Source organism: Oratosquilla oratoria, chromosome 28 (genome assembly GCF_046742065.1).
Source record: "Oratosquilla oratoria isolate Oo_2021 chromosome 28, ASM4674206v1, whole genome shotgun sequence".
Lineage (NCBI taxonomy): Eukaryota > Metazoa > Arthropoda > Malacostraca > Stomatopoda > Squillidae > Oratosquilla > Oratosquilla oratoria.
Window position 1 is genome coordinate 44,373,258 of NC_134804.1, and position 15,456 is coordinate 44,388,713.

A 15,456-nucleotide genomic window follows, 5' to 3' on the forward strand; every position below is an offset into this window, starting at 1 on the left:
AAAAAAATAGAGAAAAACCCATGGTTATCAAAGACACTATTGCCGAAAAATAACTTTGAATTTATCTTTAAGAGCAACTACTTGACAATATTTCATGCTTTAGGATACGCTAAGCACTGGACTGCAGCATGCTATGCTGAAAGTCAGTGGATGACATGAAAGTATGCATGAAGCCAGGATTAAGAATATCAAATATTCCATGAACCACAATGAATATTTAATTTGCTCATCAGTCTAAAGCAAACTAAAGTTTATAGGCTGCAATGCTTAACAGCAAGTGCTTGTGACTGCTTAGAGCAACTAAGAACTTGAATGCACACTGCCAGTCGAGGCCAAATACGGGGTGGTTGGTTCTTGTACCGAGGATCTCTTTTAAACTGGTGTAGTAAACAAGTATCATTAAAGAAATAAAAAAAGGCTTATTAGTTGGAATGGTAAAGCACTAATTAGAAAAATTGCAAGCACTATCTAAAGGGTTACACAAAGTAAATCACCCCCCCTTTGAAACAGGCTGACACAAGGCACATGAAAAGGTGAATGATATGCAGCATTGGTACATTACAAGCCAGCTGGTCTTGGCCGTCTGTTTCTGCCCCTTTATCATCAAGTGTGCACTACCCACAGCAGATGGAGGGCTCACTGCTCAAGTCATCCGCTCCCAAGATCAATCATCATCAATCACATGGGTGTTGTAGCATGTAAAACAGATGAGGGGTGGATGGATGGATGATGTGGATGGGAGTATATTCCCTGGCACTCAAAGAAACCAACATACGCTCATAGAAAAAAAAAATTAGGGAAATATTTTCAATCAAGAATGTCATGCTTGACTAATGAAGTATGGGTAAGCCATATTGCTACATCTAAAAACAATGAAGTTTCTACAACATGAAAACAAAAAAGTTTTCGCTTACCAAACTAAGCAATTTTAATAATTAACTAAAGGTTATGTGTAGCTGTATCTACTGAAAAGGTATCTGATGCACAAAATGAAAATAATGTCTTTTTAAAATAATAAATGATCTACATAATCAGCTGGCCTGGTCACATCAATGGATTAGCTAGCAAACTTAAATTTTACACAAGTGGCACCTATGAGCACAGGAACAAATTCCCAATGTACCACATCAATGTGGGTCCTATATAACAGCCATGGTAATCAATTAAGCCAATGACCTGATCTACCAAATATAATATAAAAGCAAGAATCTAAGCAAATGCCAGTCTGGACTGAATGTACTAAAAAGTTGGGGTTGTAAAGCATGAGGTCAACCTGTTTGTATCTTTAACCTGCCTTACCTTTTGAGTCTTTATTGACTCATCTGACTCCCAAGTGTTGTGCAAGTGAGACCAGCCTTTCCATTTGATCAAAAACTGCATCTCAGTCTGACTTTGATCACTGGGGTCAAAATCTGTGTTAGGATCCCCATTCTTCTCCACTTCATATATGTATGTCTGCATACCGACAGCTGATGACAGAAATGGTCGTTAAACAAATGCATACGACATGAACAACACTTATTTATCATCAAGTTCTACAAGACAACTCTAAGAAACTTACCTCCTTTTTTCCCTATCCTGTGGTCAAGAATCTTTTCAATGGTTTGTGAGTTCTCGTCTTCTTCCTTGTTTTCTGATTTGGACCAATCAACCTCGATTAAGTCTTCATCTTCTTCCTCTTCGTCTGGACTCTCTTCTTCTTTGTAACTAACCTTGGCACCTGCCCTTGAAGAGCCCCTTCTGATGTAAGAAAGCAAATTTTATGAAGCTTTTCTGACTCCTTAACATGTGATACAAATGAAATTTATATCTATCTATTTACTAAGGACTTTTTCCCCCTTATAAGGGTGGTAGCCAAGTCAAAGTTACGTACCCATACCCATCCACCACCCTTTCCTCCTTTTCATCTTAGCTCCTCATGGATGATGGGTCATTCCTGTATCCCACCCACTGCCCTGGGTCAGAAGCAATGCAACAAGACACAGTACATCTACAGCATAGCCACTTCACTTAAGTGGCAAATCCCCTCATGCAGAAAAAGAAAAGATGGGAAGAAATCTTTTTGGGTTTTGTTAAAATATCATTCATACATAACCACTCCTTATCCCTTCCTTGCATCACAGTATTATCTATAAACAACCATTCTCCACTCATTCCTATCTTCTGACTTCTCCCTTCCTTGCTCGTCAAACATTCCCCTCTTGCTCAATGTCCCTTTCACCCCATCCATCCATCACATCCTTGATCATCCCCTCAAGTTCACTCCCTCCACCACTGCCTTCCACACCTCTTTTATTAATCTTTATTCACTCATTCTTTCCATGAACTTTAACAACACCATTACTAAAAATCACTGGTTCTTTAGGTCATCACTTTTGTCATAAGGCAATAGTTAAAACTGGTCAAACAGTGTATTATTCACCTAATAAAAGACTCTTCCAAAGTCCAGTGTTTCTCTCCCCATACTTTCCCTTACCTATCTGTACGAAGTTTATCATTTGTTATAAGGAAGAGTGAGGATACAGTCATTGGAGAGTAGCCCTACAGGATTCAGTTTAAAGTCATGAACACCCGCTCTCAGAGAGAGCTAGGACAATGCCTCCTATGAATTTGCTGCCAGACAGGACTCGAGCCATCACTCCTGACCTCCATCCAAGTAGCAGCCCATGCTCCAAACAGCTATGCCACCAAGCATTACTATTTCATCACTGGGTGACCCCACCTCCTCCCAACTTATTCATCCACTTCACATCTACTTGGCCTTCTGGAGGTGTGGCCTCAAGGAGCTGGCGCCTGGTTTCCAAACCCGATCCAAAACTGACAACTAGTGACACAAGAATTACTGCAAAATACAATGAGAATCAAACACCACTTCATGATCTATTTAATCCTAACTTTATACCCACACTAATGCAACAATACAGAATATATGAATAACTTAAGGGTATTTTTACCTCCTTGCTGTATCTTCACTGTCACTACCACCCTCCTGTTGTGGCTGCGGTTTCTTCTTACTACTCGAAGACTTCTTTTTAGAAGAACTGGATTTCTTTGGGGGTGGCTTGCGAGGTTTATCATGTGCTTCGGAGTCCTCACTATCCGAATCTGAACTATTCCACTGGCTTTGACTAGAACTACAAGAATAATTCAAGTCACAATATGTGCGGAGGGAAGAGTAAACCAATGATGAAAATACCACACATACATTACAGACACAGGAGGTAGTCAAAAAGAAAAAGGCATAAAAATCAATCCCACCCATTCCATCCCTAAATACACTCCACTCCCCTCCACCCTCCCTCTTATCTTGGCACCTCGTGGATGACAAAGAGGATACAGATAAAGCTATAAAATAAATCTGCCCACCTTTGTCGACTCCGTTTCATGGGCTTCGATTCATTTTGTACAGTCATTCTCTCTGGTTCTTTCCTTTGCCTTCCTGATCTTCGAATTCCATAGATGTCAGGGTTTTCTTCCCAGTACTAAAAATGAAAAGGGGCAAATCAACAAAGTATCCTTCAAGTTTTGCAACAATCATTCACATATACATATATATATATACAGAAATATTCATGAGATATATCTGACAGAATCTACATTTTCTTACAATTTTGCTATAAGTATATATACAATCACAACTAAAAAAATGCCAATACTGCTACAAAGTAAAAAGCAAATGTAAGATATAAAACAAAATCAAAAAACAAAATATAATGAAAATAATCTAAAACTGCAAATCTACTTGCACTTCATAGAAAAAAAATAATGACAGATATATCTACATAGAATACTGAAAGAACAAAAAATAAACTAAATGGAATTGATACATGCCCCCACCTGCTTCATCTCCTCCTTCCCTCTCTTAGATGAATGCCTGTTGCTGCTTCTGCTGTGCGATGAGCTTCCAGACCTGTTCTGTTCATCTTCCTCCTCCTCTTCTTCATCCTCATCTTCCTCCTCCTCATCACCATCATTTTCATCGTCATCATCCTCATCATCATTATCATTATTGTCATCTCCATCCTCCTGACCTTCCTCCTCACCTTCTTCTCCTTCCGAGTCCGACTGTTTTTCTGAGTTCGATCCACTTTCATTATCACTGTCGTTGGAGTCTGAAGAACTCCCCGATTTTGAACCACTAAAAAATATGAAAATAAAAACATAAGAATCCTAAATAATTAAATATATGGATGCGCACTACTTAATGTTATTGATACGAGTTTATAATGGGTATCTTGTATCCAGCCCCAATGGGTAAGGGCTTGCTTGGATACCTAGTAATTCTGGAGTTTTAGTCATTGCTCTTTCAAAAGTTGTTGGAGGAAGAGATTTAGAAACGGGGAAGAACTTTTATGATGGGTGTGAAATTTGGGTGAGGTAAACTAGGCAATCAAGATATTTAAAGTAAATGTTAGATTGATGCAAAGGTATCATAACAACATAGCTCGTTAACCTATACAGTACATGGATGGTGGGTGAAGTAATGACAAAGGGGAATGTACAAGTTCTGGGAGGCAAGTTTGGAGAAAAAATATATACATATGACCCCCCCACCCACCTAGTTTGCCTCTTTACATAATAAATTCAAAATATATATAAATGAATTGATAAATAAATCATCCTATCTCCAATACTTCAGAATGTGAAAATTTATGTATTCTTAACCTATTCAATATGAGTCAAATTCTCCCACATAGTACTGCATACCGGAGGTACAATGATTGATGCATCCCAATACTTGCATTATAAAGTCACTGCTATATTATTCATTCTCTTTCATTGAATAATATTAAACACAGAATTCGGGGGTCACTCAGCAACAACTACAAAAAACATATAATCAAGACGTTGACACTGGCACCTCATTACACCTACGTAGGCATCACTGTATGGAAGAGGTTGAAATGCATGCAAATTAAAAGAGTTAAAGTGAAACATGAACAAGATTGACCAAATGTAAAAAATGTCTGCATGCCTCACCCAGTCTGCAGTTTGTGTGAAAACAGGTTTGAAAACAGCACGTGGAGGTCAACCAGGATATATGAATGTTAAATATTTTCTTGGTCATTTTGGTCATATTTGGGGATGGATGAAAGTCACATATACTGCAGAGTGTAAGTCAATGACATCCTTTATACATAAAACAAACTTATCCAATACATATCTGAATAAAACTCACCTTTCACTCCCCGATCCCGAGTCAGAATCGCTGCCAGAGCCAGATTTGGTGTTGTCATTTTCGTTATCTGAATCATTGTCTGACCCACTTCCAGAGCCTGACTTCTCTTCTTCACTGTCTGAACCACTATCTTCTTTGTGCTGAAAAAAGTATGGGAGGAGTTTTAACTCATAAAAAGAATAAGAACAAAGGCCTTTAGCTTGATGCTGCTTTGCATTACAGTAAATAGCTACTTGGTGATAAAAATACTTAGTAAATAGACTTAGTAACAATGTAGTGAGCACTGAAACTATTGGTTGTTTTAAGAAACAGTTAGACAACTTTATGGATGGGGATGACAGGTGGTAATGGACATGGAACTGCCTAGTATAGGCCTCATGGTCTCTTGCAGTCTCCTTCATTCTTATGTTCTTATACTATCTGCTACTAATTGTTCACTGACAGGAAACCCACGACTCCACAGCAGCTGGTTATAGTTCTTGGATCCTCCCATAAATCTCTCCCATGATGAAACGCTGGATTCTTCTTTGTGTTTTATTAATACAGAACAGTCTATGTCACTGGATTATGCTAGTGAGGGAAGGGGAGCAACTATTGGATGTCAGTTCTTCTTAAATAAAAAAAGGTGGAAAAAATATAGCTGAAGTTGATAGAGATCTTGGGTCTGGTCTGAAGACCAAATGTCAGCCCTCAGGGTTGCACCTTCTGATGAAGGTGAGGATGCTGACAGGTTTTGAAGATGGATGCCAAGGAGAAACTTTCCTCGACTTCCATCTTATGGGACAATCACTTGCAAGTACCTATCATTGGTTCCTTTGATGCCATTTAACCCAAATCTAATGTAAATAGGAAACTATGGAGTCAGTATTTGATTCTTCTTTCATATCTGAAGAAACAAGTAATATATAACAATTGTGAAGAGGACAAGTATTAGTGTGATAGAAGAAGCCAGTGTCTGATTTGATAGCAGCCTGAGCTGTTTCTGGTGTAGTTATGTACTACTGTCTTGAAATTGTACTTTGGTGCATTATTATTATAGATGTTGTATACAGGATTCAGTTTTAGTTGTTTAATACAGTAATCAAGAGGCAACATTCCCCTTTTTACAGATTCATCAGTTCCTATATGGCTCTTGCATTCCGAGTCACCTGCAGGCTAGACTGATATCTTTTGGATAGCCTGTAATCATTACTAAGGGTTACAAGCCCACTGTACCATGATCTACAAATACAGTCGAACCTCGAAAGCCCGGACTAATTGGGGAGAAGGGTGGTCCGGTCATCGAAAATATCGCCCTAACACCCGTATATTTTCGTAGTGGTATACGTATAGGTAATGTATATGGCATAGAAACACATGAGTATAATAATCTAACACTGTAATAATAACAATATTATAATAATAATACTATAATACAGACGCTCTACTTACATTTATTTGTTTTACATTTTTTCGATTTTACGTTTGAACTGATTGTAAAACTTTTTTTTAGTGAATTTTTGAGTTTAGCACGCTCTCCGTAGTACGAGACTTTCAAACGATACTTACACATGACACTGCGTCCATTGTTTACATGGCACAAATGACAGACTGAACGTGCCTTGCCTCCTCCTCCTCCTCCACCATCTCACTTTATGTTGCTTGAATTTATTTGAAATTAATGTTATTATTTTGCAATGTCATGTTTATAATTAATGATTTAGGGGTGTTTTATAAGATACGGTAATAGAATTTATGGATGTATAGTACAGTATGAACGGTCATACATTACTGGAACGTACAGTAACAACTTTCGTTCATTTTCACGTTACGTTTGGCCGTTCGGAACGTAACTTAAACTTAAATTGAGGAGCGTCTGTACTAATAATTCTGTACTAATAATTGTAATACATGCATGTAAATGTACTGTATATACAGTGTACTGTACTGTATTTTTTATTACGTACACTGTAAATATCGAAAGGTATGCACGTGGGACAGTGGTGGCGGCCAGGGTTGCCGCGTTTTCTACACTGCTGTGTAGAATGGGAGTGTTGCCATACATTTTTCTCAGGCATGTGCAGACTTTCATAGCAAGATATACTTGTCAAACTTTGACAAAATGTTGGTTCTAGTTTTTTTTTATTCTTGAACGTATATTCTTATTCTTGAATGTATATTATTATCGCTAAAAGAAAGCTGAAACTTTAGCGTAGAATTTTTTTCTACACGGTAAAAACGTATCTTTTGGGGTATACTTTATAAGTAACACAATAACCAATAAAAGTCATATTTTGATGTACCATTTATTATTTGATAACTAGTTCTATGATTTTTAAACAAAAGTTTGAGTTTTTAAAAGCTTTTAACAGCATGCTGATATGTAGAAAAAAAAATCCTCGTGTCCTTGTGCAGTTGCCACATGCCGCTATTTTACTACGTTTTGGTACAAAATTCTACGAAACGGCAGCCCTGGTGGCGGCTTGACTGGTCTGGGTTTGAGTACATGTGTACGGCTGTCGCTGTCACCTACCGGACAAATAGGGAACTTTGCTTGAAAAATCCGCCCTTTGTTCATTTCGACCGGTCATACGAGGGTCCGGGCTTTCGAGGTTCGACTGTATAATCAAAATGGCAATGACCTCACAAGGGTTGAAGGCCAGAACATTGTCTGTCTTTAAGATGCATAATGTAACCTGGTATCTCCACTCTGGTATCCTCTATCCAGCCACCCAACCAGGTTTCAATAAACTTCTCATGTTGATCTGTATAAAATAAAGATCAGGTTTGTTGGTCTTTTGTCCCTATTGCCCATTTCCAGTACTTTGCATTTTTTGGTACTGACCTTTATTTCCCATTTTTGGCGCCTTGCAAAAATAGTGTCTAGATATTTTTGCAATTGTCAAAGTTCTAGACACTATTTGTGTATTTACCTAGTTGTATTTTGTGGGAAGGGGAGCTACGCTCATGGTGTCCCGCCTTTGTATCTCACAGTGTCTAGTTTGCTCTTAAACTCATGAATGGTTTTTGCACATACTATTTCATTGTCCAGTTTGTTCCAAGTGTCCACCACTCTATGTGGAAAACTGTTTTTCTTCAGATCTCTTCTGTAGTTTTTTTTTATTTTCTTTCCATGTCCTCTTGTGCTTCTCTTGTCCCAGTTTAACAAGTCCTCTCTATCGAGTATTTCTGTGCCCTTCATGATTCTGTAGAGTCAGTAACTCCAGTTTAGCCAATCTCTCCTCATATGATAAGTTTACAAGTGCAGGTGCCATTTTTGTGACTTCTCTCTGGATTCTTTCTATTTTCTTTTTGGCACTGGATGACCACAATGTCGCCACATATTCTAGTCTAGGCCTTATCAGTATGACCAATATTTTTTTAATAATTTCTTCGTCCAACTATGTAAATACCACTTTTATTGATCTTAGCAAGTTGTAGGATTCTCTAACAATTTTGTTTATCTGTTTATCATAGGACAAGTCATTTGAGATAATTACACCCAAATCTTTTTCAGATCTCTCTTTACCTCCTTGGTTCCAATTTAATAGTGTCCTGATATTCTATATTTGCTTTTTCCAAACTCCATTATGCTACACTTGTTAATATTAAAGTCCACTTCCCATTTCTGACTCCAGTTCCATACCTTATTCAGGTCTTCCTGCAGTGATTCACAATTCTTTTCAGTTTTTACTTTCCTTAACAGTATGGCATTGTCTGCAAAGAAGCTCATGTAACATTTCACATCATCATCCATGTCATTCACATAAATAGCAAACATTATTGGAGCCAATACAGATCCTTGCGGTGCTCCACTGATCACCTCTTTCCAACCTGAATATTTTTCTCTGAGCACTACTCTCATCTTTCTACCAATCAGGAAGTCCTCCATCCATTTTAGGTTCCCTTGTATCCTTCCTATATGTTTCAGTTTTTTTTTTTTTTTTTTTATAATTCTTTGTGTGGTACTTTGTCAAAAGTTTTTTTGTAAGTCTAGGAAGGCACAATCAGCCCATCCATTCCTTTCTTGCACTACGTCTAGTAGAAACATATTAAGTTTGTGGTACATGATCTTCCTTGTCTGAACCCAAATTGTCTAGGGTTTATTATATTGCTATCTTCCAGGTGTTTTACCCACCTATTCTTGATGATTTTCTCGTAAATTTTAGCTATAGTGCTTGTTAGTGAGACTGGCCTATAGTTGGTTGGTTCTTCCGTGTTTCCTCCTTTATATATTGGTACAATGTTAGTATTTTTCCAGTCTTTTGGTATTTTTCCTTCTTTAAGTGAGCAACTTAATATGTTAAGTAATTTGTCCGTTAGTTTTTCTCTGCTTTCTTTTAGAATCCAATTTGCAATTCCATCCAGGCCATGTGATTTCCTAACATCAAGGTTTGATAGATATTCCATTATTTCTTTTTGTGTTATTGTTCTCTCGTTCATGGGGGGAGATTGCCTTTCATTTCCTTCATCCCAAAATTGTACTTTCTCTCCAGTGAAGACAGATTTGATGTGATTATTCATGACTTTGGCCATTTCAAATTCTTCTGTGTATTCTATATTCCCTTGGCGTAGTTTCACCATCTCCTGTTTGTTTTTAAATTCACCATTCATGTATCGATAGAATAGCTTGGGTTGCTCTTTGCATTAATCTATAATATCCTTTTCATGGTTCCCTTTTTCCTCTCTTCTCACTTTAACATACTCATCTCTACATTTTCTGCCATTTCCAGGTTTTTTATCTTTTCTCCATCATTTCCAAGCTCTGTCCCTTCTATCTTCTGCCTCACTGCATCTTTTGTTGAACCAGCATTTAATGTACACTCTCTCTAGCTTCTGTCTTAGTATGTGCCTATTCACCCCTTCATTGTAATTATCCATCAAGACATTTCTCTTCTATGTATTTACCTAGTTGTATTTTACGGGAAGGGGAGCTATGCTCGTGGTGTCCAGTCTTCATATCTCATTTTATCTAAACTATTTTTAAATTCATGTATTGTTTTTGCACACATCACTTTCTCATCTAACTTGTTCCAACTGTCTATTACTCTGTGAGGAAAGCTGTTCTTTTTCAGATCTCTTCTATAGCTGTCTTTCTTGAATGTGTATGTGTGTGCACACACATGCTCAAATATTTTGTGTATGTGTGTGCACACACATGCTCAAATATTTTGTGTATGTTGTGTAGTTATATACAGGTATTATGTTCCCCTAGTTGCAGTATACAGGATATGAACTATCTTCATTGGGTCCCATCTCTGTATTCTTAACAACTTCAGTACAAGTCAACTTGTGCACAGCATCTGCTGCCATATTTACAATTCATCACACTATTTATATTATAAAATATAAAGTCACTGCTGTATTACTCGTTCTCTTTTACTCTGAGTAATAACATAGAAAATGTGATCAAACCAGTTCACAGAATCTGGGGGTAACTACAAAAAAAAAACGCAGACACCGGCATCCTCAGGTAACTCACACCTCGTGATGCTTACGTAGGTGGCATCGTACTGAAGTAATTAATGGTCAACTTGGACCTTAAATTGTCTGGCGTTCTTTGAATCAATTCTATCATCAACAATATTCCATGAATCAATAATCCTGTTTGTAAGGCTATTTTTCAGTGTTCCACAAACATTTGTATTTTGCATGGTCTCTGGTTTTCCTAATTTCCACACTAAAATATCTTCATTATCAAGCATGGCCTCACCTTTCATGGGTGCTATTAGATCACCTCTCTTCTAACACTGACACCCTACAGAATATTCAGTTTTTTTATGATCCATCAGTAAGAACTGGAACCATTTTAGTTCCTGCTCTCTAAATTTTCTTTATCTGTAACTTTTCTGTGTGGTGACCACACCACTACAGTATTATTTCTGCCTAGGGTGAATTTGGTTCTCAATAATCTTCATCTTTGATAATATAGTGCACTACTACTCTTGTGTTCTTCAGTAACTTAAGTTTCCTCACCAATTCTTTTGATGTGTCCCTGGGCAAATTTTCATATAACAAGCACTCACAAGCCTCTCTTCCTTTCTTCATGTAATTGTGTTTAGCTAATCACAGTGTACAGTAAAAACAGCAATACTCATGGATTCTTCTCTTTTTCCAATTATATTTAGTTTCAAGTTCATATGGTTACAACTTTCGCCATTTCCTTCTTCTCCAATCACACCTGAAATCCAAATCTATGTACTGATCCAGCTTGGTCCATATTGCCTTCCGAGTTGTTCCAAGAATCTATGAATCTGTTTAGAAAACTTTCTTTGTTTTCTTCAGGCATTTAGTTTCTCAATTTGTGTATCTTAAAAGCCCTCTCATTTCTAACCAAGAGATCACCAAAGTAGTCTCTTCCATTGTGTGTGTGTGTACAGTATTTACCTAACTGTAGTTTACAGGAAAGAAGCGACACTTGTTGGGTCCTGTTTCCTATTCTCTAATTCATCATACCTAGACTCAAATTATGTACAGTTCAAACTTAATCTATATCCATGATTTCCAATTATCATATTTTGATTTGAACTCATGATTTGTTTGAGCTTGGGCTATATCACTTCCTAAGCAATTCAAGTACTTATGCATCTATATGGAAAACTGTATTCTTCACATCCTATCATGTTGTCTTTCTTAATTTGCTCCATGACATCTATCCCCTTTAAAAACATGAAGTGTAATCATAACTATTTCTCTTCAATCTTTCAAAAGTGGTAGACCCAGTGCTTTTTGTTCTTCATCATATGTTTATCTAACATTTTGGTTACTGCCCATTATATTCTCTCAATCTCGTGTGTTTCTTACCTGCCGTAAATATACTGTCAAGAAGCTACGCTTGCGGGGTTGTTACTCCCACAGTATACCAAGATTTGCACATGGTTCAAAATTGGCTGTATCCTTAATTTATAATTATTGTATTGTTCTTGCTTGGGGTATATCACCATATGTATGTATTTAGCTGATTGTGGCATACAGGAAGTAACAACGCTCATGGATCAATTTTCTTACAAGTTTACTATAGCTTCAAATTTAAGTAGAATCTAATCCGTATTTTACAATTCATGCATTGTTCCAATTGGCCATATCACCTAAGCTATTCCAAAAAACTTATGCATGAGTGGAAAACCATACTTAATATTCTTGAAAATTAGTCTCAATTTCTCATGACCCCTTCTATCCCTAATTAAATTCTTGTCAATATTACAGTATTGGTAAACTAATACTGTGATTTTTCAGTAGGTAGATCAATTACCTTTAGTCTCATTATTTATCTAAGCTGAAAATCAGTTTAGTTGTTGCCTTTGTATTCCCTTAATCTTCCCTATATAATCCACTTCATGTGCAGACCATTCCACTGATGCATGTGTGTATTTACCTAATTGTAGTATATAGGAAAGGATCAACAATCATTGGGTCCCATCATCTCCTCTCCGTTTTTATACCTACCCTCACATTAATGTACAGTTCCAATGCTACATCCTTCATTTCCAACTATCATATTTAATTTGAATTAATTGTTTCAGCTTGGGCCACATCACCTAAACTATGGTTTGTTTGCCAGGCTGGAGACCAGTTTGGTTGTTGCCCTCTCTTAATCTTCCTTGTATCCTTCACCTTGTGTGGATCATACCTCTGTCGCATATTTTAGACTTGGACGGACCAGGGTTTTGATGCATTTTTTCGTTTATTTATCCATATAATAAAAAGAACCTTTAATCTTCTGCAGCGGTCTCTCCCACAGTCCTGTTGATAGGTCCATCAGGTGACAAGTTGTCTTTTATCAACACTCCTAAATGTTTCTCCTCTAACTGTGTGCGCGCGCATGCACGCGTTTCTAGGAACAATGCTCACAAGGTTGCTTCTCCAATTATACCTTACTACAAATTCACATGGTTCCAGTGTGTATCGTGTGTGTGATTTACCACCATTCACCATGGTCTTGGATCACATATTGAACTCGTGATCGACAGTTATTAACTTCCCGGATGAGAGCTGCTCATATGACCGATCTATGGATAATACTGTGACCTTACACACATACACACACACCCAACTCCATGCCCACAAGAGTTGGAGTAACACCCAGCAGCAAAGTGATATTGAAATTATTTCAGCCCTGAGCGAGAGACAAACCAGGACTGCCATAGTGATGGGCAAGAACTCTAACCACAGTGCCATGAGGTGTGTGTGTGGATACACATGCATTTCTAACATACAGGAAAAGAACAATGCTCACACGGTTTACTCTTCAATTATCATACCTGGCTACAAATTCAATGTTCCAGTGTGTGTGCGTGTGTATGTATGTGTATTAACCTACCTGCATTATACAGGTAGGGTATCTATGCTCATGGTGAACTGCCTTTGTATCTTGCAACATCTAATTTGTTCTTATGGTGTTTGCACACTATTGTTTAGTGTGTGTGCGTCTTTCATCATAGTTTTGAGTCACATGTTGGAACCGTGATCGATAGCTATTACCCTCCCAGATGAGAGCTCATAGCTTATAAATGACTGATCTATGGATAATGCTGTGACGTTACACACACACACAACTCGCCTGTGCAGTTGGTAGAGTTCGAATCCAACCCACGGCTGAAATAATATCAGTATTGCTGCACTGCAAGTCATTACTCCAACTCTTGTAGGAGGGAAGTTAGGGGTGTTCACACGTGTAAGGACAGCATTACCCATAAGTCGTATGCGAGCTCTGAGCTCTCTTCCGGGAGGGAAATAACTTGATCACGAGTCCAACACGTGATCCAAGACAATGATGAATCACACACACACACATCCTTAATCCATATGGAGTAACATATCACAGTAGTGATACAGAAATTATTTCAGCCTCTGGCAGGATTCAACTTGACCACTGAAGTAGCAGTTGGAAATGCCTTCATGCTGTGTGTATTTACCTAGTTATATGGGAAGGGAGCTATGCTTGTGGTGACCCGTCTTTGTATCATTCAGCATCAAGTTTCTTAAAATTGTGAATAGTATTTGCACACAGTTTTTTCATCTGAATTATACCATATATCCAGCATTCTGTGTGGGAAGCTATTCTTTTCCTGTCTCTTCTATAGTTGTCCTTTTCGAGTTTCTTTTCATGACATCTTGTTTTTCCAATGTCATTTTTAGTAAACCTTTTCTGTCAAGGATTTCCATTCCTTTCATGATTCTATATATAGTCAGTAGATAACCTTTCTCTTCTTTGCTCTAGTGTTGGTAGTTCTAGTTTTGATATTTGTTCAAATGTTAAGTGTGTGTAAGCATGCATATATAATATATTCTACTCAACTGGAAATGAGCAACTCCTGGGTCCCATCTATGGTCAAAGTAGTCACACCTAGCTTCAAATTCATGTATGGTTCCACCTGTTATACATTTTATTTTCCAATTATTAAAAGAGGGGTGGTAAATTGAGGTGGAATGGGTGGGGTTGGAATCATGCCTTCTGACTTTGGGTACCTCCCTTACAAGGGAAAAAAAAAAAAACCCTTGGTATATGCAAGCTTTCAGTATTTACGCATCTACAAGGAAAACTATTTCTTCACATCCTTTGGACATTGTTTACGTGTGTTTACCAATTTGTAAGTACACAATAATCAGTGTGCATGGAAAGGATACAATCCAATGCTTCTGCAAAGTAAAAATCCTTGGGTGGTTGACTTGATGGTGCTTACTTGTATGGTACTAATACAGATGTATATGAGCAAGGATGTGCAAGATTTTGTGTGTGTGTGTGGTGTCTGTGTGTGTGTGTGTGGTGTGTGTGTGGTGTGTGTGTGGTGTGTGTGTGTGGTGTGTGTGTGTGGTGTGTGTATGGTGTGTGTGTGTGTGTGGTGTGTGTGTGTGGTGTGTGTGTGTGGTGTGTGTGTGGTGTGTGTGTGTGTGTGTGTGTGTGTGTGTGTGTGTGTGTGTGTGTGGTGTGTGTGTGTGTGTGTGTGTGTGTGTGTGTGTGTGTGGTGTGTGTGTGTGTGGTGTGTGTGTGTGTGTGTGGTGTGTGTGTGTGGTGTGTGTGTGTGTGTGGTGTGTGTGTGTGTGTGGTGTGTGTGGTGTGTGTGTGTGTGTGTGTGGTGTGGTGTGTGTGTGTGTGGTGTGTGTGTGTGTGTGTGTGTGGTGTGTGTGTGGTGTGTGTGTGGTGTGTGTGTGTGGTGTGTGTGTGTGTGTGTGTGTGTGTGTGTGTGTGTGTGTGGTGTGTGTGTGTGGTGTGTGTGTGGTGTGTGTCACTGTCTTGGCTCACATGTTGTGCTTGATCGACAATTGTTACCCTCCCAATTTGCACATGACCCAATGCA

The 15,456-nt window shown here is 38.1% G+C and overlaps 1 protein-coding gene across 6 annotated transcripts in view; it reads right to left on the reverse strand.

Annotated features, from left to right (window-relative positions):
- Positions 1–15,456, reverse strand: part of Chd1 (chromodomain-helicase-DNA-binding protein 1) — a 61,000-nt gene that overhangs the window by 42,287 nt on the left and 3,257 nt on the right. For all 6 annotated transcript variants that reach the window (XM_076211338.1, XM_076211339.1, XM_076211335.1 and 3 more), the window contains exons 2-7: positions 5,180–5,319; positions 3,832–4,138; positions 3,367–3,482; positions 2,955–3,134; positions 1,562–1,740; positions 1,300–1,469 (exon numbers count right to left, since the gene is read on the reverse strand). In XM_076211338.1, coding sequence (XP_076067453.1) covers positions 1,300–1,469; positions 1,562–1,740; positions 2,955–3,134; positions 3,367–3,482; positions 3,832–4,138; positions 5,180–5,319 — 1,092 coding nt within the window. The remainder of the gene's footprint in view (positions 1–1,299; positions 1,470–1,561; positions 1,741–2,954; positions 3,135–3,366; positions 3,483–3,831; positions 4,139–5,179; positions 5,320–15,456) is intronic.